General features: G+C 31.7%; 2 protein-coding genes across 12 annotated transcripts in view; both read left to right on the top strand.

Moving 5' to 3' along the window:
• The window catches only part of LOC119633043 (polyglutamine-repeat protein pqn-41), a 14,959-nt gene extending 3,307 nt beyond the window's left edge, over window positions 1–11,652 (top strand). The window contains exons 3-5 of the mRNA XM_038026242.1: window positions 5,680–5,873; window positions 8,501–10,252; window positions 10,324–11,652. Of these exons, the coding sequence (XP_037882170.1) occupies window positions 5,680–5,873; window positions 8,501–10,252; window positions 10,324–10,477 (2,100 nt within the window). The 3' untranslated portion in view covers window positions 10,478–11,652. The remainder of the gene's footprint in view (window positions 1–5,679; window positions 5,874–8,500; window positions 10,253–10,323) is intronic.
• Window positions 11,653–20,550: 8,898 nt separating this feature from the next.
• LOC119633520 lies at window positions 20,551–26,421 on the top strand. Of its 11 annotated transcripts, none has more exons than XM_038027143.1 (6): window positions 21,117–21,160; window positions 21,550–21,682; window positions 21,745–21,967; window positions 25,219–25,315; window positions 25,828–25,880; window positions 25,938–26,421. In XM_038027143.1, the coding sequence occupies exons 3-6, from the start codon at window positions 21,946–21,948 to the stop codon at window positions 26,015–26,017; spliced, it is 252 nt and encodes an 83-aa protein (XP_037883071.1). In that variant the 5' UTR covers window positions 21,117–21,160; window positions 21,550–21,682; window positions 21,745–21,945; the 3' UTR covers window positions 26,018–26,421. The 11 variants fall into 11 exon arrangements, with proteins under 11 accessions (XP_037883086.1, XP_037883118.1, XP_037883103.1 ...); XM_038027151.1 differs by having other exon boundaries at window positions 21,550–21,655; XM_038027158.1 differs by lacking the exons at window positions 21,117–21,160; window positions 21,550–21,682 and adding an exon at window positions 20,551–20,639.
• The last annotated feature ends 118 nt before the right edge of the window (window positions 26,422–26,539 follow it).

Genomic DNA, 26,539 nt, shown 5'->3' on the forward strand with positions numbered 1-26,539 from the left:
CCATTTGATAAAATGTGACGTGTTTCGTGAATCGATATATTCATAGCTTCGAGATTTTTGTTGATATCCTGAAGCAAAAGAGTTTGCTTTGCTCCATTACTTTGGGTCGTATTGCCAAGCGAAGAAGAGAAATACTTAACAGCAATATTTCCTCAGGACATGGAAATTCGCGTAAATGTTGTCTTTTTTTTTGAATATTTTGGATAGTCTTTTTTTTTTTTTTTATTTTTTTTTTTTTTTAATTTTTTTTTTGTAGGCATATTCGCGATGAGTCCATAATTTACTTAAGCGCTTACTCATCTTCAACGTTTCCAAAGGCATTTAGTTCGCTTTTATAGTTGAATAGCCATCACAATTTTGGGCGGGAAGGGAAAGTCATCTTCGTTGCTCATATCGCGAGCAGTATTGCACTTCCGAGATACATATTAGGGAGCAATTTTAGACAATAGTCGTTTAGTCTTCCTTTCGTACACAATAGCTGCAATAGTGTCCTTACAATTTGTGTGATTTCATTGATTTCGACCAATCGGGGTATACTCCTTTTGTTTGTTTTTGTTTTTTCCTAAAGCAAAAGTGAAGATATCGATTTAAATAATATTGAATTTTTTTTTTTGCGTCGAGGTTGGTATTAAAAATGGGCCAAATTGGTCAGAGCAGAGAAGCCCGCCGTGGAGGGTAAAAATGAACGCAAGTCCGTTTCTTTTAACAAAAATTTGTGAATTTTTCCTCGTTATTCGGAAATTATGAAGAATGCAGGCTCATAATTTCCACATCTAATCTTTACGTGCGAAAATCGAAAAAAATTGACCATGACCACATGACTGACCACAAACTTACAAAATGATTAAATTTTTCTTTTGTCCAATTTTTCGAGCTTTCACATCTATTTCTCATAAGGCGGGCAAATAAGTCAGCTATTTTATACAGTTCTGAAATGAAGATATATTATCTGCCTAAAAATTTGTGGTAATTCTAAAATGAATATGATAGACGTCGCGATTAATTTTTTTCTTAATAATACCATCGATATGGGTATCAAATAAAAGCACTTGGAGAGTCGAATGCGAAAAGCATCGTGGGTAGGGTATGCGAGATTCGGTCTCAGCCGAATATAACTTCTTTACTTATTTATATTATAATTTTTTTTTTGCATTTTTTGCAACCGGAGATTTTATATACAACACGTTGCACTATATGTTTTTGTGAGTAAGCATACGATCATATTGCATGTTGTCGGCCTGTTCTTGTGATAAAATAGCTCAGGTTTTTCTGTTTTGGTGAGCCTAGATTTCAATGATTATACCAAAATTATGAATTTAAATTTGAAATGAGCTGAAATAGTGAAATCCCTGAAATAGATCGTAGTGTAAATTATACAATAAAATATATCCTGCTCCATTCATGCGCGAATGTATGTAACACCAAGAGGAAATTAAAATGGATTCATATTTTATTTTATTCCGAATCATTTTCTGAATCGATTTAAGCTTTCCGATCTGTCTGATGACGATCGTTCATGACTTTTTCAATTGTCTTCAACGTACAATTTCGCAATTTTCAAAGTATTTTAAATGACAAAAAAAAAAAACGAATCGTTTTGAAAATGCATTTGTTCGGACTTACGTAAGAAGAATAATAAGATCTTCTGGAAGAAAACTAATTTTGCGAAATTTGAATCAAGTCGATTCACGTTTCCAATCTTGTTTCATATAAGGACTGCCTTTACATCGTATTAAATGCAGAGTTATATTAAACGAAACAACGGAGGATATTTAATCGACGACTTGGTTCGATTTTAATTTCTTTATTTGTGTGTTGTATGTTGTTTACTACGCCTTATTTGAATAGAAGATATATGTTGGGTTGATTTTTTCGTTTGCGATACGCATCAATATATATGCATTCTTGATAAGTAAAAGATTCTGAGTAGGTTTTTGTGTGCTGGTAGATACCCGAAAATTAAAAAAAAAAAAAAAAAAAAATCAAAGAAAAAAATTGAATTTGGTTGCGCTTTGAATGGGAAAGAGCCTAAAAACAATCACACATACTTCTAGCAATTATCTGAAATTCTTGTTTAAATAATTGTTAGGACCATTGAAAGAATTGAGCGAAATTAAACTGAAAAAGGACGGACTAGTAGTGAGTGAGACGATCAAACTTATAAAAGGCTGTAGTTTTTATATAAATGCTTGAAAATGAACACTAATGCATGCTTGCGCCAAAACAAATACAATTTATTTGCTTAGTTTGTTCTCCTTTAAGTGCTCTCATAATCTTAATTTTTAATGTTTACGGTGAAAAAGGTACAGCGATATTACCATTACCGTATTGTTATTATTTTTGTTCGACTTGTTTCGAGAAAGTCTTAGAAAGCAATAACAAGAACAACAAACAACTATATATATGCAACTGCTATGTAACAATTTGTCCTACATACAACTATAGGTGTACGTATATATAGTGTTTGAAGAAGAGAGAAAGGCCGCAAAGCAAAGAAAAAGATTGTTGCAATATTAAAAAAAAAAAAAAAACAACAACAACAACAACAAAGCTGTTAAAAGCTACAAGTGGCGAATATAACCAAAAATGGGGAAATGAGAACTATTTTTCAAGTCTTAGGAAATACCTTGAGTCGACAATCCATTCAAATATTGACTCATCTTTTTAATGCCATCGTATTCGCCTGCGATTGCAAGTTGCCTAAAAAATTCTTAAGAACCTGTTAGGGACATAACGAAGCTTACCATATAATATTATGTCGCTAACTGGCAATTACAAATCATCTGAAAGTAATTTTTAGTCCTTGTCGAAGAATTTGGATTTTTTCTTTGGATTTATTTTTTGTTTTTCTTTCATTTTTTGCTTTTTCTTTTCGCAATTCCATATTAGCAAAGCTCTAACAGTAATCGTTTGTTGTTTCTCTAAAACTTAATAAATTTATATGCGCAGATGTATTTGCAATCAAATACACACTACGCATATTAATGCAACGTTCATCGCTGCTGCTGCTACTACTACAAAAACGTCATCAATACCACAAATACAGTTAAAAAAACGCGCAAGAAATGTACGAAAATGATATGATTTATTACTTACCTAACGCACATGTTAACCCATCATCTCTTTTTTTTTCTATATATTTTCTCTCTTGTTTCTCATCTCTGACAACCTAATCAGAGTTCTTCTACTCGGTGGTATCGAAACACATTCCATATGCATTGTCTCAAACGCGCCGCACTCTCCTGCTCCTAATTAAAAACCTATGAATAATGTGTCATTCGAATATTTTTTTAACCTTTTAAAAAAAAAAAAAAAACGAAAATTTTAAATAAACTTTTTAAAAAATATAAATAATTATTTATTAAACGATTTTATTATTGTTACAAAATATGTTTACTCTTTTTCTTAAGGGAGTTGTGAAACTCGCTTTCCTGGATTTTTTTAGTCCATTTTAAGTAATTGTTGTAGCCAGCTTCTCTCTCTTCTCCTTGGTTGCGATGAATAGGGAAATTGATCGGGCTAGACCCATCAGATACATTCGTTGGAATTGCAATTAGAAATCTTTCTCTCTCTCTCTCTCTCTCTCTCTCTCTCTCTCTCTCTCTCTCTCTCCTTCTTTCTCTATCTATCTATCTATCTCTCTCGCTCTCTCTTTCTTTTCATGGTTCAGCTAGAAGCCTCAAAAACATTTAGAAATCTGCCTTATGATGATATGATTTTGCTACGAAACATGTTAAGGTGGAATGTTACGAAGATACACTTTTATCACACAATCATTCCTTCTCGATATGTGTTGTTTAAAGAGGGAAACCTAAGCAATGTTAATTAAATTGAAATTTAAAACGAGAATAACTTATTGGTGTAACTGTTTGAAATTGTTCATTGTGTACAGTCATCGATGAGTTATTACGCAGAAAATACCTCATAATATGAGTAAAAGAAATCATAACGTTTATTATAGCATACCTTTAGGGCACGAGAAAGTAAATTAGGCTAGCTTGCCCCAAAAGTGGGGGGGGGGGGGGGGTGGGGGAGGTTAATTGTACAATTTGCTCTATAGAATTTTTGTGACGTTACTGGGTTTGTATGTATGTATACGAGTTATCTCACCTCATCAGTCCGGATCAAAGGAATCAATTTTAATCGAACTAAATCGCAATTAATTAACAAAAGGAAAGAGAATTTATGATAATAAAGAAATCAGTCTAAAAAAAAAAAAATAAGGAAAAAAAGGGTAATGCAAATAAAATTAATTACAAATTAATAAATAATTAAAATTTCATTTATATTAAGTAAAAGTACCTTAATAATAATAAACAGGTAATTTAAAAGAAATCATTGTATAATTGAATAATGGCTTACGTGATGCATCGTCGGAAGCGCCTCCGTCGTTTACAGTTTGTTTCATAAATTACACTGTAAAAACAATAGCTATTAAATTTAAAAGAAAAATTGATTATCCAAAATTTTATCCTTTATGTTGCGTTATCTGCTTCCAATGCTGCCAGTTGATGTATATCACTTGGCAAGGATGCAGCATATCCATCAATGCGTAATCTTTCAGTAATATGTAAGAATATATTTCCAACAATGACGCAGACTTTTCTATATTTTTTCTTAAAATTTCATAAATGTTTAGTTTTCTTTATTTTTGAAGTGTACCAAAAACATTTTGATAATTGGTTATAGTATAATTGCATACATGAATTTTTTTTGGCTGAGGCGTTCGGCTTCTCTAGGCCTGCGCATATCTCCAATAGCTTCAAAGGGTAAATAATTGATTCACAATTAATCCCTAACTTTATTACTGTTCACGTCGTTCACCATCGTGTTGACATCGTATCTTTTCTTATGAGGGCAGCGAATCGTATGTTCTTGATTTACCGAAGTCTTAGGATAAGACGAAGACAATGAATGGTAAATCACAATTCATTCTATTTGATATTCTTCTTCTTCTTCCTCTATTCAGTAAATCAACAACCAAAAATTCGGTAAGATGTCCACAAAAAGACCCAATATGAACACAGAATTGTTTGTTTGAGCCTAAGTAAAGTTAAACTTTGTTTTGGTGTATTCGATATTAAAGTTTGTTGAAATTCCTACGTTAATAGGCTTCATAACAAAGCAATTCCCAAATATGTTTTAGATCGACAACTTTCAATTCACGTTAATTCAGTAAAAAGACAAAAACAAAAATAAACAAAAAATGCTGCCTACGATCTGCGAGAATACGAAGATATCTTAGTTCGAAATTTTTAAAGAAATAACGTCCGATGATATCATCAGCTCGAAAATCATATAAAATTGTCACTTTTACGGAATAAACAATGTGTCTCGTAAATAATTCTTCTTTTCACTTCAAATCATCAACGATAAATTTTTTTATTCACTAAACGTTTAAATTGACGATACGTTTCATTGCGATAATTGTCCAAAATTTCTTAAGACGCATATACATCTCCCAAATAAAAAATATCGTTACTTACTGAACACCACAACTAACAGGCATAGCAGGATCATTTTGCCATTTAAAATATGCTGGCGGCAATAGCATGAAGGATCCAAAAATAATCCCTTCTTCGCTTTCACACTTTTTGATTTTTCCCCCCCCGTGCAAGATATAAATTTGAAAAAATCGTTGCCATTATTATTATTGCTTTCATTTCGAATCTTTTACAGGCTCAGCAAACACACGCCGCCAACAATCGCAATCAATACCGAACGCCTATGGAAAATATGTTATTAAATAATCGTCAGCAGTATGCGGCGTATAATAATGCCGCCATCTCTATGCAACCGGTTAGCAATCATGGCCAGAGCAATGCCCCACCACCTCTAGTGCGTTCGGCTGGCGGGCAAAATGCTAATCATATGTAAGTGATATTATTTTGAAAAAAAAAAATATAAAATAAAATAATTTCAGAAATCGTTTACGATATCAAAATCAATATTTCTTCATATGTTTTCTTTAATATGTATTATTGTGTTTTTCAAATTTAGTTGTAATTCTTTTTTTTTTTTATATATTTATATATATATATATATATATATATATATATATCCGTATATCTGTATATATATATAATATAAATTGATTTTCAAAACTCAATCGGAGAGCGAGGTGCTCGGTTATATTTATGAGTTTCTCTCTTCAATTTCCAATGAGCACCGTTAAAATATATTGAAACATACTTTTTTTTTTTTTTTAAACCTTAAGAAAACATTTTGTTGTGCACGCATTTAATTTAGCTTTTTTCGTTATTTTTTCTCTTCCAAACGTTCAGTTGGAAAAATTTTAATTGAATAACAAATCGTATTTTACTTTTGTTGTTTTCTCTCATGCACACATATATATAAACGATATATCGAAAATCACGTTTTCTATTTTTTTTTTTTTTTTTTTTTTTTTTTATAATTTCTCCATGTTTTTCGTATTGTTGTAGTTTTTTTTGATATAAAAAGTTAACTTGCTTCGAAAATGTTTTAAAAGAAATTAAAAGAAAAAAAAAAAAAGCAGCAAAACATCGTATTTAAAGAAGAATTGATATCATATTTAAAGGCGTGCAAGTTTTTAATATTTCTAAAGCATACTTTTTTGGTTGAGATAATAATAAATGCAAAATTGAATTGAATTGAATTTAAAAAAAAAGAAATATTTACACGAAAATCTTTTGATTATGAATTTAGTATTCAAATTTTGTATTAAATTTGACTTTTATTGTTATCTAATATTCGATATCGAATTCCGATAGGTTGCCTGGAAAAAAAAGACAAAGAAAACGTTCCCGTCTTTCCATATCCTAATGGATTTCTAATGGATGTTTTTAAGAAGGCTTTGCGCAATCAGCGATATACAGATAATTTGCTCAATAGTGCATTATCCTACAAACTTGTTCTTATTGTAGATTAAAAAAAAAAAAACAAAAAAAAACAAAAAAACAAAAAATGAACGAATTCATTATTCACACGTGCTCGCAATCGATCAAATCAAGATGCTGGGATGTGTACGTGGCTTCTCTTATAAATCAAGACATCCGCTGTCCTATTTTAATCGTAGTTATATAATTTAAAATGCGTGTTACGGCACATTTTATGTTTTACTTTCATTGTATACTAAATAGTTTAGCTTTGGATGGTAACGTTATATTTTCAAAGTAATACTATTTTTCTTTCATGCATGCCTTTCCTAAAAGATATTTGTCTTTTTTTTTTTAGTTTTTTTTTTTTTTTTTTTACTTTTAAAAAAATTATTTAATTTTTTTTTTTTTTTTTATTATATTTGGTTTTTTTTTTTTTTTTTTTTTTTTTACATATATATAATTTAAATTTTACTTTTTTGTTTTATTTGATAAATTATTTGAATTAAATTAATAAAATAAACAAAAAAGAAAAGAAAAAAAAAAAAAAAAGAAACGAAAAAAGAACTACAACATTTGAAAAACATAATCAACACAATTTTCCTTCATTCCTCTACATTATTACATACGTTGAGTACCGGAAAGAGAACCAGGAAATGTACTGTCAAAATACTACTAAATACGTACCAACAACTCGTATAAGAAACACCTTTTGTTTGGTAAATGCTTCAATAAGAGATTGAAAACATTTCGCTAAACAACTCCTAGATACATTATATATAATGCGTGTACAAACAGATTTCGTTAGAGAATGTTGAAAAAAGCTTTTTGGAGCAATTTTTAAACAAAAGCGAATATTATAATAAATAAATACATAAAAAAAAAAAAAAAAAAAACCGGATTCTTAGTATTGATAATAAAATTTTCTTAAATTTTGTTTAGGAAATCGCAAAAGAAAACTTAAATTTAATAAAATGTAAATATTGTCTACATTTATATTTAAGTCAAAAGGTCCTTTTTGCAGTCCAACTTGATAATTAAATTAAAAAGAAAAACAATGCAACTCTTAAGTGGGCCATTGGTCCATTCATTCAATACGGTATAGATGATAAGTAGGTGACACTTCAGTTTAGGGAAAACCATTTCAAATCTTCTTTCCAAAGATTGTTCAATAGGATTACAAGTTCCATGAAATGGAATTATTAAGTTTACCGTACCGATTAGAGAATTATTTCATGGCCAATTTATTATATATACTGCATTCACCGCTAGATTAAATATTAAAGAAGACGAGGTGCATAAGAAAACATTTGAATGCGTTTTCTTGAAATTATCTCGCGTATATGTGTGTCCATAACACTTTTTAAATAACTTGTTATTAAGAAAAGAGAGTGGGTTCGTTGAGAGGAAAATTAAATAGTGTAATAATATTCGCTTTTTGTTTTTAAAATTGAGTCAAAAGAGTATTTACAATTAAATTTGAAAAATAAATATTTTTTTTTTTTTTTTTTGTTTTTTATTAAATAAAATGAAAATGCATAGAAGAATTTAACAATTTGACTGAAAAAGTAAGCAAATCACAGAAAAAAGAAATTGATTTAAATTTCGATCAATCATCCAAACCATGTATATAATGTTTCTAGGTCTAGTGTCGAGCAAACGTTGCTGCATCAACAACAACAGCAAACACAACTACAACAACAAAGACCCAGTACACAACAACAACAGCAACAAAGACATATCAATGTTAAGTTAAACATAAACATGAAATCCTTACTATCATCTCCAACATCCATGAGTTCCCCGAAAATGTCGCCCATGATATCACCCTCCACACCTACAGGTGGTAACAGTGCCGCGGCGGCAGCTGCTGCTGCTACCTCGGCGGCACTGTTGACCAATAATTTCAATTTAGCCCCTTCGGCTCCTTCTACACCGCAAGACTATAATAATTTGGCATTGTGGAATCAGTTGACTCCCTCTCAACGTTTATTGTTGACTCAACAATTTAAAAATACGGGTAGTTTTTTGGGTGCGAATGCGAAACCTACATTTCCATCTCTACCGTCGCTTCCGTTAGATACCGATCTGATAACTATGTTAGATTATAATCCCAATAAAGTGAAAGGGTCGGGTGCAAACAGTACGAACGCGCATTCTATGGGGCAATCGTATCATCATTCGAATCTCACTATGAGCCCAAGAACGAATGGGCAGTTTACTAAACCTCACGTACCGCCTTTAATACCGGTGAATTCGTTTGACGCGAATTCACAAAGAAAATCGAATCGTATGCCAGGCAGCTCCTCTACCGTACCTTTGAATTCTTCGGCCGCTTTAGAAGATTTTGAAAAAAAATTCAAAATGAATGATGAAATGCGAGCAGTGGTACAAAAAGTATTATCTAATCCCGATCTTTCAACTTTCATTCAAACAAATACTTCGAACACTTTTGTGCCATTTATGTCACCGCCGATGTCTCCGGCGAATGGTGGTCATGCTAATAATAGCACTTCAGTATCTATTGTACCTAATCCCCATGTGACCATAACACCTCAATTGCCCGCTCATTTCAATCATAACAATGCCGCGCATTCGCCTTCAGCTTCTTCAGCTTCTTCTACTTCATCGTTAACAGGAAGTGGTAGTGTTAGTCGACAGAAAAGCGTTATTTGCTCGACGGGCGTCTCAATGTTAACCTCACCCGCTGGTTCTAGTTGTAATTCCTCTGCCTCCCATTCTCCTTCCCCGAATCGGACGAAATCGACTTACGCATATAATCAATCACAGCATCAACAACAACTTTCCTCTTCTACACCCACCACACCTATGGAAGTAATTGATTTATCTTCCCCTCGAAGGTCCTTGCAAGCAGCATCTGTATATCTGCAACAGCAGCAACAACAACAACAACAGCAGCAAGCTGCCGTAGTAGCTGCCGCTCAACAACAACAGCAACAGCAAGCACAGCAACACCGTTTGGCAGCTGCTGCTGCTGCGGCAGCAGCGGCCGCCCATCATTCCCAACCAAATGGCCGCAACGCGTCTGCTCAAGGCACCGGCAGCAATAACTCGAACAATAACAATTCGGCTAGCATGCATTTACAACGACACGCAGCTTTGGCGGCAGCAGCTGCCGCTGCTTCTGAAAGCACTCAACGCTTGTCAATCATTCCTGAAATACCCGCCAATAATTTGAATGTGCAGCCGTATAAAATGCAAAAGGTTTTCGTGGAGAATCATCTCGTACCCTGCATTAATATGAAAGCGTATAATGATTCAGAACAATTAATGACTTTGACTGATTTTCAAAAGTATTTTTTCCCCAATGTACCGCTTGATCAATGTAAATTCTTAATAGAAACTTTAGACGTCGAACTGTACCGGGGTAATAGGTAAGTAATTAAAAATAGCGCTGCCAGTTGAACGAACTGAACTCATACCGATCTTTGTTTGTATTTTTTAGACGCCAAGTCCAGGTACTTATGGAACATGATCGTAGTCAAAATGAAAATATACCGCTGGTTCAAGTGCGTGATGTTATTAAATACATGACACAACTGACTTTTATGATAAGAAATAATACCCAGCCACCAAACAAACGATCACGTATAAGCTAGGAATTGAGTTGGGGAGGACAACATATAACAACAACAACAACAACAGCAACATCATCGTCGACATCAGCAGCAGCAATCACAGCAAACGCAATAGCAGCGCTACATGAACATCAACAACAATTACAACATCAGCAGTCATCCCAAAAACACCAACAACAGCACACACATAACACACATAGCTCAGACAACAATAATATACCACGCATACCTTTAGCACCGCCACCGCCACATCCGCTTGATATGTTGTACTCCCAACACAGTCGTCAACACCAACAACAGCAGCAACAACACGTTCTGCAACAACAACATCAACAACATTTATTGAATAGTAACCATATAATGGAAAAATCTAACCAAAGTAAATCTTCATCTTCTTCGTCATTATCATCGTCATCCGCAACAAGTTCTCATAAAACTCACGGAGCAAGTAGTAGTTCGGCTACTTCACTGCGTACCACAACAACAGCTCAACAATTGGCAGCGGCAGCTGCAGAAAGTGCAGCTGCATATTATACAGCAGCAGCCGCAGCTGCAGCAGCGTCAATGCTTAATCCTGCTCTAAATGCTACTTCCGCAGCCGTAAATCCATTTGCTAATCCTTTAGATTGGTTAGGAGCATGCAATGGTCAAAAGCGTTCATCGAGTAACGTTCAGTCAGCTACAGTTAATAACAGTAGCCGTACGGCCGCTAATGGAAATACGAATAGTACTGCGACAACAGACTTTATGTCAATGTTTAGCAGTCACAATTCAGCACATACTCATGCCAATGTTAACGAGTCAGCATTACATCAGAGGTCGTCGTCGAATGCAAGTTCTTCTTCAATGGCCTCCAGCTCATCATTGGGCGGAAATAATGGGCATCACAAGACTTCATCTGCCGCACAAACGACAGCAACAACCGGTACGGGTAATAGCAGTGTGGCAACTGGTGCTTCAGCTTCATCTTCTTTGGCAGCGCATGCGGCGGCTGCCTCAGCGCTGTTTGGAACTGTGGCACCATTTTCAGCACCTTCATTGGTCAATCCGTATCCACATTTGGCGCATGGTGCTCATAGCTTGCCATCGCCCACTATATATCCACCTACACCACCACCCTCAGCGCCATGGATTCATCCATGGTACGCAGGTGATACGTTTTAAGGAAGCTAAAAATTAATTTAAAAAATAATTTACATACAATGAAGAAAATTTAATGAGTCCTTCGTGTGTCTCCCCAACTTTCTCAATCTTTTCTTAAAAATCTTACTTACTTAGTGATTAATAATTTTTATTTCGTCGTACATTTGTAAATGAATACTAAAATAAAAAATAATTATCGAAAACATAAATTTTCAGAGAGATAGACAGAGATAGATAGATATAAAGGAAGAGACCCGTTTATTTTATTTTAAAAATTTATTAATTTGTGTAATCGTACAAATATTGTTAACGCATCGCAACGGGCACAAAAAATCTTTTTTTTACATAAGTGGTACTTATTTTATTTTTAATAACATTCAATTATCATCTCGCCTACACTACTCTCCCTGTTCAAATTTCTTCGTATATAACTAGAATGTTTTTCTTTCTTTCCTATTACAACATATCTTAAAAGAAAATGTTATTTTGTTTTCTATGAAAACTATTCAGTTAAGTTTTCTGTTTAAATGTTCCATAAGGAGTTTAGCTTCTTGCTCTTCTGGCAAAGAAAAAAAAAAAAAAAAAAAAAAAAATTATTCCGCTAACGAAACAAAGTTTACTGATATAAGTAGACCTGACCAGATAGCTAAAAATTGAAAAGAAAAAAAAAAAAAAGAAAAAAACAATTTAGTATATTTAAAATTTTCTAACTTTAAAAAAAAAAAAAAAAAAAAAAAAAAATGAAATTGCGAAATTTTAAAGGAAAGCAACGGAACTGATAAATATATTTATTTCAATTGAATGAAAATTACTTACTGTTAAGCATTTCTTCATCTTCTGTGGAGGAAGTTCGTCCCCTAAGTTATCTCAATTAAACGAAGAATTCTTCGTTTATTGGCCCTCAAAAATATTTAAATAGATTGATAAATCAACTGTAAGCTGAAGAAATGTAATTTCTTGTCTACCTATACATCATGTATATATATAAAAAAAAAAAAAACAAAAAACAAAAAAGCAAAATGTTATATGTAACTATAAGATGTTTATTTTTCTTTTAATAATTTAATTACTTAATTTATATAAAGTACGTTAAAGTGTATAGCAATATTGATAAAAAAAAAAAGTATTACAGATATCATAATAAAATACATTATTTTAAAATAAATAAAAAAATAAAAAAAAATACAAAATAGCACTTAAAAGTTTTCCGAAAGGAAATTCTAAAAATATTCGCATGATTGTAAAGAAAGAAATAATGAATGTTCCAAACGATGTATGAAAATTATTATAATAAAAGTATAATATGGAAGAAAATATTTGAGAAAAGTGCAAAAATACCATCTGCGTAAAAACATATGGAATTGAATTGAAAATAAATAGCGGCATGATGCAACACTCCGGGATTCATTACATACACTGCTGCTTTGATAACTAATTTCTGATATTAGATTTTATGATTTTCTTTTTTTTTTCTTTTTTTTTCTTTTTTTCTTTTTTTCTTTTTGTTAATCTATCCATTAGCTCTTGTTTTAAACATTTTCAAAAAGGAAACGAAGCTTATTCTCGACAAATTTTGCAAAAAGAAAAATCGGACGTAACTTGAAAGCCATTAAAATTTCTTCATCCTCTACTCTTCTTTGCAATATTAAATGATGGAAATGATTTTTCTTTTCTTTGCGTTTGCCTCGTTAATATTTAAAGTGTAAATTGGAAAATACCTTTCAATATTTTGGGTATTTAAATAAATTTCAAGTAACCGTTGACCTTCGTGACGGCTCTGATAGGTAATCCATAATTAAGTGGGTAGTAATCTATGGATTGCGTTACTAAAATAATTACCCGGAGACTAATTGTTTAGAATTTACTTAAAACAAACCTGAGAAAAGATCAATCTCTAAAATTATATAAGTAAAGGTGAACAGTATCACCATTGACTACTCGCGTTTTAATCTCAATATCGTTTTTCAAAACCACATCCAATGAACAGTAAGAAAATGAAAAAATTTGCAAGAATTCGCCTTGACCATACTATTACAATTCACCGATGTATCCTTCAGAGATCTGTTCATCCCGAATTTTTCATCCTGGATATAATCTTACGATTAAACATGTACTTTTGTGAATGGCAAAATCTTTTCAAAATTTAAAAATCCATACTCGGATCATCAAAACTTATAAACAAAATTTTAAAGTACCTCGAACACACATAATACCTATATATGTAAGTTAACAGTAGTTAACTTTACTAAAATGAGTAGACTGAGTGATCTGATCCATATCTTTTTTTAAAAATAAAGCCGACCGTCTTAGCTGCTAGTGTTCAGTTCACTTTACTTCTAGAATTTCTTTCTTTCATATATAGAAAATAAATTATCAATAACTCAATGCATGAGTTCCTCGCATATATAAGTATTAGCTCATAAAACCAATTAACTTATGGAGAGAATAATGCTCGATTTCTTTCTGCACATGAAACTTGATTTTTCAAATATTACTTTATCGTTATTATTGCACGACCTATACGATTATGTAGCATTACAATTTTTTTCACACAATCTATGTTTTGACCATCAGCACTATAATCGCAAAGTTCCTTTTAAACCAATACTTGTTGTCTTTCGAAACTATCCATTCTTTTCATCAGCCTTCTTATAAATCATTCCCAAAACATGCAAAAAATATGGAATAATATCTGGCGATTATGCTCGCGTCTAATTTGTCTTAATAATTTCGATTTTTAAAGTTTTCTCTTATCAACACTAGATAACCAGATTTAGGTTTTTTTCAACTCTGCGTATAATTATTGTTAAATGAAAATTGTATTTATCTTTTTATTATAGATAATTAAAAATTTGTACATTGATATTCATTCATATAATTTCACGTTCTATCCATCCGTATAAGCAGTCGAATAGGCAAATGATCTCGGCTAACAACACAATCGTTGCGATTTCAAATCTGAAAATTTTAAGTGCAGTGCAGTGTTTTCAATGCATGAGAGCAGGTTGTGAACGAAGTTATACGATAGCCTTACAAAATCCATACTTAGGAAATTTATTTACAAACTATGCAGACAATGAATAAATCAAAAAATTCCATCTCGTTTCGTTTCACTAGCACTTTGAGTTCTCTAATTTGCAATCATCAAATTAAGCGACATAATTCAAGGGCTGTCTTGTCTACTTAATCCTCTAAGCCTAGTTGCTTGCCTTTGTAAGACTTTTCGACCTATCGTTATGTTAGATTTATACGACATATTTCATAAAGTATTATATTATACTGTTGCAAATCAGGATTCACTTCAAGTGACAAGTTGAAAGAAGTTTGCGATCTGTCCGTCGATTGTTAACAATATATTAGATGTATAAATAAATTTTGTGTATATGTAAAATTTGAATTTAATTCAAAACTGCTTGTTATCTCAAGCTTAAGAATCAAAATATTTGCCATTGTTATCGATGATCTTTTTAGCTTCTATCGGCTGCCTTGCGCATGTACTACTTCGCAGCAGTTTGGAGACGCACGAGAATATTCATCTCTTCATGCCTTGATATGCGTTGAACGATAGCTTGTAAACAGTTAGAGTTTATATCGTACAAGCACCCATATCTAAACTAGGGACAACCGATATCAATGTGCATCATGTGAACACTGTTTTCGTACTTCTTCAAGTTAAGCTTTATTCAAAGATTTGAAGAATAATTTTATGGATTATTTATCGAATCAGTTTTAATGCGACAAACGAAGTGGAGCGGAAGATTTTCAATATCAATGATTTGACTAGAACTTTCAACATTGATTGGATTGGCTTTCTTTAAATTTCTGCAATGCAAAAGATACTCTTAACCGATAGTTTAGTTTTTTTATCGAAAAAAAACTTACTTGAAATTCTAGTCTATGACATCGTTTATTAAAGGAAATATTGAATCCTTCACGGAAACTAATCAAGCGAATAGCCTCTATCACCTCTATCCTAGATACTCAAATTCTTTGCCAAGGAAACGAAGAATATATTTGCATCTTCAGTTCAATCAGTCGCAACTAATTCAGATTTTTCCGAAGGAGAAATTGAATCATCTCTTGCAAAAAACTCGACTTGGGCAGCTGCTTACGAACAAGGGTCATTGTCTAAGCAACTTTGCTGATTCAAGCAAATTAAAGAGTTTACGAGTTGCAACTAAATTCCTGTGATAGCTATCGACATATTCTGTGTGCATCAAAGTGTACGGTATTACTTCAACGCGCTAAAGCATTTCAGGCAAATGATGCAACTGTCTTTGCAGTTTCATCTTCAGCGGATGAGAATAGTAGTATGGATTCACCGCTGTCTCAAGCCCAGAAAGATTATTGCATCATTGAATTATTTGCTCTTTATTTTTGAATGCTTGAGTTAAATGGGCGAGCCATTCGCTGCATTGTCAGGTTATTCGATTTCTTTGTAAAGTAATTATATTTCATAGATGAATTATTAAAGAGAATTTCCCATCTGCAATTGTCGCAAGCTCGATGGTATTGGAAATTCTTTCAGTCTTTTTCAATTTATATGAGCCTTCTTCGATTTCATTACAGCATAAAAACGAGCGTTGTCATCTCGGTGGAAACTAAGCTTGTGTTAATCGCTTACTATTCCTTACTTTTATGTTTAATCAAAATCTTCCCTAAAATATTCATTGTTCAGCTAGCAAGTTTGCAACATTACTCTTACATCACCGTATACAATAAATAGATCTTAACAACCTACTATTATGCTTAACTTTTTGATCTTAACATAATGAATCATAGAAAAATTCTTTGCGATTTGAAGCTCGTTTTCGTAGCCCTACTCTTTTCATGCGGTTCATGTTTACTGCCTCCCCTATTCCTGACAACTTGCGCGCCCGCCTTGCTCCACCAGTTGTAAAATTTCATTCACAGCATTCTTACCGTACACTTTACGAATTTTTTGAATGTTGCATCCCGCAGAAAAAGTCTTAAAAATGGCACATACTTATCACCTTCTCTAAGCGTATGAGACACTGTTCTCATTGCCTGGGTCTACTCAAAGTAAACATTGAAAAAAAAAGAAAATTTTATAGGGAAAATCAACATTTTGCTTGATTATTTTTTTTCCAGCATGAAATGTAAAAAAAAATGTTTATTAAAAATTAAAAAAGTTTAATTATATGCTTCACGAAATAATTATTATTTTCTGTTTACATTGTTATGCTTTTTTATTAAACGTTTCGTGTGAGTTCTTTACAGACATTCAAGTCAATTTAATTTAATCCGTCTATCACGAGTCCTTCTTTCCCATAAACTCAATGCACTCTAAGCACGAGCCATATAAAAAGTAAAATCGGTGTTTAGTGAAGTAGTGAGCTGCAAAAGATTCATTTCATGCTGAATGAAACTTTGTTAATTGCTTTGCGCGAATCTCATTTAGTTTCTGAATTAAGTGAATCAGGACGGTTGCGATTTTTGGAACTGATAATAGATTTACATTATTTTGAAACAAGAAAAATTCTTTCTATCAGTCAGTTAAAATACTTATTTTTATTTTATTTATTTATTTTTTATTATTAAATTTCACAAAGATTTATTTACAATTTTTAATTCATTTACGCTAAAATATTTATTCATTTTACTAATTATAGTTTAAATAAAACAAGTAAGAGCATTAAAGTCGGGCAAGGCCGACCATTCTTACTTTTGTATGAAATTACTATTGTGGGTCAGTTTTTATCAGCACATATTAAAACTTCGACTTTTCTGCTTTACAAGGGATCAATTTTCGTGAAAATTTTCACTAGATTAGGATCCAAAAAATAGGTGGCGATGGTTCAAATTTGGTACAATTCATTTTTGTAACCTAAATTACTATTATTATATAATTTTCATCATGAAGAATTGAAAATTATACCTTTTTGTCGCATGAACTTCAGTTTTTATTATATGAGAGCGGATTCAAAAATTGCCCCGGCCGATCCAATTTAGAACGCCGAAAGGCTACTACTTAACCACTTTTGCCGCGAAATTTCGAAAATTGAGTGATCGAAAATATGGATCAATCCGAACCATTTTCAGTAGCGTTCGTCTTTCGGTCAAAACACGTCACTGTACCAAACTTCACCAAAATATGTCAAAAATTGCATTTTTAGCTTAAAAAGATATTTACATTGACAGACATCAGACGAACATACGGACAGAGAGTCTTAGATCAATTCAGATTATGATTCTGAATCGATAGATATAATAAAAGGTGAGTCTATTTTAAGCCCATCTGCGTGTTACATACGACCGTACTAACTTAATATACGCTGTACCACATGCTGTGTAGGATATAATTATAAGTTAAACGATAGAGATAATATCGTCCGCAAAAGACAATGACTTGATAAGGATAAATTACCCAAGTCAGTCGGGCTGTCGAAAATTTCTTCCAGTCCAAACCAAGCACCTTTTACAAGTAAGAAATTGATAAACTGCCAGGAAGATGGGAGAACGTCACACATTATAAATTAATAAAATTCTGTTATTCAATGAAAACAAAATACAGAAATTACTTATGATTCGTTATTTTTTCTTGTGCGTTGATTTCCTTTATATACACAAGCAAAACCAAAGGGTTTGTCAATTCGTATAAAGTTTTGCGAAGAGACGACAATTTAAAAGTTCCAACCCGACAAACAGGAATACTGCCACTTCGTGTCAACTCCTCTAACTAAACTCATTACAACAAACAATTATTTCGCATTATAAATTTATTTTTACTCTATACTATACAAAAAGTGTTGATATATTGATGCGATGTTGTATTTTCCATATAAAAAATCAATCAATAAGTTGTTAGGATCACTAATAAAACAAAAATTTTAAGGCAAAATTCGACATTGTTTATTAACATAATTTCGTACAATACTCGTGAATAGAGTATTTAATAAAACTGATAACCTTAGATACTGCTGGTTCAAGACGTTCCTCTTAGAGTTTACTTTTAGTGAGTAAATTAATAATAATAATAATTTCGTGCTATGCCTTCCACGTAGAACGATTTATCTAATCCTTCAAAATGCACATCAATTTCGGCGATCATCTACTCATTAACAGACCACTTCTCTATCAATTGTCTTAATGGACCAGAGATCAAGTAACACTTGTCAAGCTAACTTTGCTTTCCTTGAGAAAAATATATTTTCCCCATTAAAAAATCGACACTTTTTCCCTTTTTTGTTAACACAAATTCTGATTTTTCCATTGTTTTGAAAATTATAAAAGTACCGTCACTAAAACATCTGTAACTTGTAAACCAATTGTCGGAATGTCATCAAATTTTGACACATGTCGCTTAAAGCTTCGTACTATGTGAAAATTATATAGTTTCGTCAATAGTGGCGAACTTATTGAGAGATATGTTATTATTGAATTTTCCTCCGCTATCAGCAACATTACCTATACTAGGAAAAGCTATTGTTGTTGTTTGGTTAGCGTTGTGATCGGCCTTAAGTTTGATAAGGTTATCATGATTCAATACAACGGACAAACCACGCTAACAACAGTTCTCATTTAGCGCCCTACCGCCTGAAGTAGGTGGACAGACTGTAACGCAAATCTCATCCACGAAATACGATAAAAAATGAAAGAAACCGAAACGAAAAATAACAAATATTTGAATGAATAAAAAAGCTCACTATTATCAGTAATCAATTAATTATAAGGAAGGATAAAATTTCAATACGAATTGAAAATTATTAATAAACGTTTTATTCACTTGCGTATTTACTTTATTTAAGATTTAATTCTTTTAAATTATCTCACGGCACACTTCGATGGTGGACGTTTTCTGTTCGAATTAAGTTACAAATATACTATAAAGATCATTGGCATCCTTTAGAAGGCTCATTGGCATGTAATCAATAGTCGTAGCCACGCCAATTGTCGTCATAATTACAATAACAATGCTACGCCTACTGAAATAATCTATTCGGTCTTTAAGAAATTTCATTGATTGTCATGCAAATCAAAGCGTTCCGTTCAGAATTCGTCAAGCAATGTTTTAATACTTAATCTTGACTTATAAGCGATCACATTTCTCTTTATTTTTAGCAATATCTGTGAAAGGGTGTGTGCGTGTGTACGAATATAACCGGCTTTCCAGCGTAAAGACGCCAGGCACATCAGCTTCCACAAAGGCGTTCTATTCGTCTTTCCCCTGCTAATTCCCATTCAACCACAGGTGTTGACAAATCAAGCATATAGACTTTAAAGCGTACTAAGCGTGCGATTCCAACGTTCTTGTCATAATCATCAGTATTCGGTAAAGAATTCGATCTTATCTTCATTTGCAAGGAAACAGAGAATATTCGACGCACGGAAAATACCCACATGTCAATAAAAATCATCGCATAAAGTTACGTGAGTGTCATTTATTTCCTTCAAAGCAACTTAACAAAAACCTAACAAGGTTTATGCCACTCTGTATGGTATTATGATTCAACTGTAGCCTAGCGATACTAAGCTGTTAAAGCTTGCAAGAAAGCTTGCATAAATGCTTGAAAAGCATGTTTTGTATAGACCTGCTTTTTAATCTCGGCAATGACTCCAACGTGATGATCCTTTCATAGCTCTATCTATACCAACTACTTGTTATAATTAATATACTTTCCAGCCCACAGAGACAGCCTTACAGAAGGCATGTATATTGCTGAAGGCATTCACATACACCTTTAAAAATTACACAGTTCATATATAATTGAAAAGTTGGAAAATTCAAGGAATGCATAGGTCATTTAAAAGTTGGATATACCGATAAGAAAAAGAAAGTCAAGTTTATCAAAGTGCAACACTTCTTATTTTTTTCTTTCTATCACTAACACATGTTTTCTGCTACTAAAGTATTACAACTACGTAAATGAGCATATTAATTCACCACTTATATATTCGCCATATTGTCATCACTCTTGTAAAGGAATAAAGCAAAGTATTTTATTATCAATTGTGCTCTTCGTAAAGAAGTTCTCGCAGAATAGTCAAAAAGGGCATTCATAAGAAATTGTAAAGCAAGGTAAAGTCTCAAAGAAAGATCAAAAAGGGCAGTCATAAGAAATTGTAAAGCAAAAGGTAAAGTCTCAAAGAAAGATCAAAAAGGGCAGTCATAGAAAACGTACAGCAAAGTAAATTTTATTCTCATTAGACGCAGAAAAACAAACTGGAATTTTTTTCTCTTGTACAAAAGGAGAAGTTCGCCATTGATAAGGGTTGCCATAACTTAAAAAAAGATTCATCATTGACTTAAAACTTATATGTAATCCAAGTTCTGGCAACTCTTTCTGGTGTTTTTGAAGAAAAAAAATATAAGTGACAAAACTTTTACAGATTAATTGCGCTAGTGAGTGTTGTCGCTGAGTTATACATGCAAAGTAAAGTGAATCTACTACGACAATCTTCATAATACTTGTAAATTTTTAACTTGAGAAAAAAAGTGTTCATTATTGAATAGTTTTTTTTTTAATTTTTCCAAATTTGTGGTTCAAAAATAAATTTATTCAACAAGTGAAACGTGAATAGATTTAAAAAAATTGACAGGTGAGCTATGCAAAATTGAATTTATACAAATAATATTGTGCATGAAAGAATGAAAAGTTAGGTTAAAAACGGGTTTGTGAAATACAATGCATGAAAATTTCTGGAAACTGCTTGGTAGCAGGAACAGTAAATATGCGAGGTGGCTTTCTTTGTGAAAATTTGACCTTTACGGAATAAAATGAGGGAGCAAGAATGATTGTTTGTGAACGTCATTGTAGACGTGTCTGCCATTACGATTCAGTAAAGTATTGGGAAATTTGACTCACTTAGCAACTGCATGCATTTGAATATATTTATTCTTACATTTTAATAATGCATATAACATATTTTTTGATAATTTTTTGAGACATTGTAATCATCTGCTTTTCTTTTTTTCTTTTTCGTTACAGTATATTTCTTTAAAAGACGTAAAAGCCTTTGTGCTATTTGCAACGACTTCTTTAACCTTACGCTACAAAAAACAACCATATTGCATTTTTCTTTTAAAAGAAACAAGTGTTTTTTATTAATTATTCATTTATTGTATTCTACTCTCAGCTCGTCACGCACAAACAAAATCTAAATTTATGGTTTTTTGTTTTCAGGAAATAAAAGGAAAAAACAAATTTTTGTCAATAAATATTTTCCTCTTAATCTCTACTCGTGTGTAAGGCGTAAACTGATTGTAAATCCTTCCCATTTCTAACTTAAAGCCTAGAAGATCTCTCTTCTGCTGACGTATAAAAGTCTTGTTTGACCTGTGGATATATTTGCGCACCCCAAGCAGGGGATACCGACTGTTTTATATGACTTTTGAAAGAATAAGTGGTAAGTGATCGTTGATTTTAATTAAATATACTTTATTATGAAAAAAATGTTCGATATTTACCGAGAAACAATGCAAAATTTTGAAAGCGTTTATTTTATCAGTTATTAAAAGAAAAGATATATTTATAAACTCACCTTACTTCCTACAGCATTAACGATTACATATTTTTAACCAATCGATTAATGAAAGAAAAAGCGAATCGGGAATTGACCGCAAAATATATACTTCAGTTTAAGAATATATATACATATAGATATATAATTATATACCAGATTGTTGCTAATGTTTTCGGAAATTTAAAAAAAAATTTTTTTCAATTGATTGAATACTTTTCCTGCTTTTACTTCTTTCGACAATTTATTTGCTAGTCTTCAAAAATGATTAATAAAAGCAAATTAGCAAAAATAGATTTCATCAATCAATTGGTAAATTCACGCATTTTTTACGTGACCCTTTTCCGCCCAAAGTTTCAAGTTTTTTTTTCAAAAACTATGTAACGAGAAACTTATTTATCACTAAGCTAAAGGGATGACAAAGATGATTTTATAAAAAATTAAATGTTTTACACCTTTGAGCGAGTTTGGATAGCGATCGTTTGACTAGAAATATATTACATTTCGAAACAGGTTTACACAAGAAATGATTTGACAATATGAGAACAATTATCAGATTTCTATTTCAATTAGTTCTTACTTTTGAAAACTGAACCAATTGATATAGTTGAACGTATGTAATGTAAGCCAGAATTGCATTTTGTTATTTTGTTATTTTCAAAGACCGGTTTTTCTGCTTTTTAGTGTGGTTCATGTTTCGTTGCGTTTTTACAACTTGGAAATTTTTGTATTGCGTGACCCAAAATTTATTGAAATAATAATGCAGCGCAGCCATGAAGCGTAACTGGTGTAAAAATGAATAAAAAATTTATAAAATGCTATAAAACAATTATATCCTCCACTGTCGCTGCAAATGTACTAAAAATTTGTAGTAAACTTCATTAACTTGGTATAATTGTGAAAAGTAGGCTAAGGTTCTACCAAAAGACTATGAAAATGTTGCCTTTTTCTCTCTATGAAAGTGGCGTTAACTCTCTTTCATATTATGGGAGAGCGAAAAGAAAAATGTCAATATGAGAAAAATATCCTTTATCGTTCCCAAAGCCTAGAAATATGCTGTGTATTAAAACACATGTTCATTTTAATTCCAGTGGTCAAGCTCAACGGTTGAATAGTAAAAAATAAATTATATACATATTATATATATTATACATATATATATATATTTTAATAATAAATATATATATATTTTTATAATAAATATGTATATATATATATATATATCTACATTTCTACCTTTATCACAATAAAAAGATTTTTTAAAGAGTCTTAGAGATTGTTGTCAATTTCTTCTTTCATTTTATAATAAAAAAAAGAAAATTACTAATATTCAAAGAAAGAAGTATAAACCTATCAAACCATTGAAGAGCTTGATTGCTGTTAAATGTTAGAAAACGAACAAATTTATTTCAAAGGAAAAAAAAAAATTGTCCATTGTACTAGTGCGTGCGTGTGCGTATAGTATTTAATATAACATAAAAAAAAAAAAATTTCTATTTTTAGCCGAGTGCAATTTTTGTGGTCATATCTGCGTGTTAGTGTATTGAAAAAAAGGAAAACTGAAAGTTATCGAAGAAAAACCTTAACGTATCAAGAAATTCTGCGCCCTGGACATATCTATATATATATACATATATACACATATATATAAATATATATATTTATATATATTGGTGCGTGTTGTTCTTGTCATAAATCAGTTAGTTTTTTCATAATTATTTCGACATTGTTGAGGAATAAAAGCAGAGAGCGTCATCATATGGTGGACTCTTTGTCGTTAATAAGATTTGCGGCCTCCTACGCCTATCACAAACCCAACTCAAGTAAGTTCTTTACTTCGATCAATTTTTTCGAGCTAGTAGTGAAATATATATACATATACATATATATAGTAATAGCATAGGGTTTTCTAAATGTGTTTGTGCACATATGTGTACACATATATGCTCGCACACAAACCCATAAATAGGTGGAAACTCAATTTCAGTTAAATGTAAATAATTCTTTCATATGCAATATGCAACACGAGAAAGAGAAAACAAGAAAAAAAAAAGAGATAATAAGAGAACGTCATAATATGATAGACCCTTTTTCGTTAATAAGATTTGCGACCTCCTACGCCTATCACAAATTCAACTCAAGTAAGTTCATCACTTGGATGAATTCTTTCGAGCTAGTAATGAAAAGACTATATATATATATATGTATGTATATATATATATTCATATATATTTTTCTTCTTTTCATATGTTAAAAATCAATATTCCTTTAGACGTATGCATACACATCTGTACGACCCTATCTCGTATTTAAAACGGCCTCGTCTTTATATACTGTTTACTATTTTTCTCTTCTCTTTAATCAAGTGTAACAATAGCTTGTATGTGTATGTCATCCAAGGAAATTCTTTAGTAACATTATTGTGATGAGAGTCGCACGATAATACAGACTTTTGTTTCTTTCCTTTTTCATCATGTAAGGCCATTCATGCTTACTTCTTCTCCAGCATAAAAATCAATTTTTATGTCAAAAATATATCGTAGCTTTTATAAACACAATTCAAGTTTGTAATGGCTAAAATTGGTCATGTATGTGTGCGTGCAAACTTATTAAAAATTTTCAAATAATCAGAGGCATTAAATGAAATGCGCATTTCGCAAAACTTTTTTTTTTATTTAGCATAAACTATCTTTCGCTATCTATAACATAAGCATATTCTTAATGACCCATCGATTTCTATGGGAATTTAAAGTTAATTAAAATGGGCAGATTTAGGTATCAATTGAAGAGGTTTTGAAAATGTAAGTTGTGCACACTTATGAAGATCGAACATGAAATATGGACAACAAAATTCACTTAATCGGTTACGGGGCCTTGAGTTCGAAATTACAGCCTTAACACTTTTATACACTGCATGTGAAGACATAGAGTTAAGTTGTGTTAGACAGTTTTTAGATTGAACAACGGGTACCTAGCTTTAAGTTATTATTTTGAAAACCTTTCTTTTTACTACGTTACTGAAAATTTGTTTAAAAATATTTCGATTAATAATTTCGCTTCAAATATTCAAGATATCTACTTATTTTTTTTTTCTTTGTATTGTTTAAATAAATTTTCGCATTTTTTATATATTCTAGAAACACCAGTATACAAAGGAGCACCTCCATCTCCACCTCAACGGAGCAAGTTCGTTAGTTCGTGCATGAATTCACATCGGCGTTGTTTAAGTCATAGGTAAGCGTTGAAGTGTATTATCTCTTGTTTTTTCCTTGTTTTCTCTTTCTCGTGTTGCATACTGCATATGAAGAAACTCTTTACAGTCAACTGAAAATGAGTTTCCACCTATTTATGGGTTTGTGTGCGTGCAAATATGTGTGTTATCGTATGTGAACAAGCTTTTAGAAAAACCCTACACTACTACATATATATATAAAAAGATATATATATATATATGGATATATATGGGGAAGGGGGGAAGGGTTTGCGGTCTATCCATCAATTAAGCATTTTTGAATGTGTTATTAGGAGGCTGGGATTGTTCAAAATTGAAACTTGAAAATTAAAGTCTGTCCGATACAGTATGAGACTTGGTCCGATCCGCCTGAGAATAAATACGTCATTTAGAAGCATTGCTTTCAAATGAGAACAAAATATGCACACACAAACACCTTTGCTGTCATCAATTGCATAAAAATTGCTCGCCAAATCGTACAAAAATTTAATTTTTATATATATGCTTATGATAGATGGTGTTTCACACTTTGCCGGAAACATTCTTCCTTTTTCACTGTCTTTACAGGTGTAGTGCAATTTATTTATAATACAATATATGTTATGTCTGTTGTGTCTCTTACAGGACTTCAAAATTTTCTAGTAATAGACATCGGAAGCTGCTACCATTTAGAGAAACGTGAGGCTTTTACCTACGTTTATTAGCCCCGTCGTTTAACGAATTCTAAAAATAGTTATTTTTTTTTTTTTTTTTTTAATTAACCAACCAATCAAATACTACCGCAATCCACACAAAATAATATCATAATAATATGAATAAATGTAATAATCAGAGAAAAGAATCAAAAGGAAAATTTAAAAAATATTAAAATATCTCATCCAACCAACAACAACAAGCACATCCTCCTAGGAGTGAAACTTAATTACACAAAAAAATAAAAGCATTGCATAAAAATTTCAAAAAAAAAAAAAAATAAATAAAAATAAAAATAATATCATCAATCCACTACAACAAAAAGCCATTTCATAAATAAAACGGCAGTTGTTGCAAATTGTTTGAAGGAAATTAAGAAAAATAAATAAAATACTATTTAAAAAAAAAAAAACAGCAACAACAACAACAACAACAACAAAATCATAAACATAAAATTGATAGAAAGAACTGCGTTTGAACTATAAAAAGGATTTGTGAAAGATTCAAAAAAGAAAAATAAAAAACTTACAACA

This window comes from Glossina fuscipes, unplaced genomic scaffold (genome assembly GCF_014805625.2).
Source record: "Glossina fuscipes isolate IAEA_lab_2018 unplaced genomic scaffold, Yale_Gfus_2 0, whole genome shotgun sequence".
Taxonomy (NCBI): Eukaryota; Metazoa; Arthropoda; class Insecta; order Diptera; family Glossinidae; genus Glossina; species Glossina fuscipes.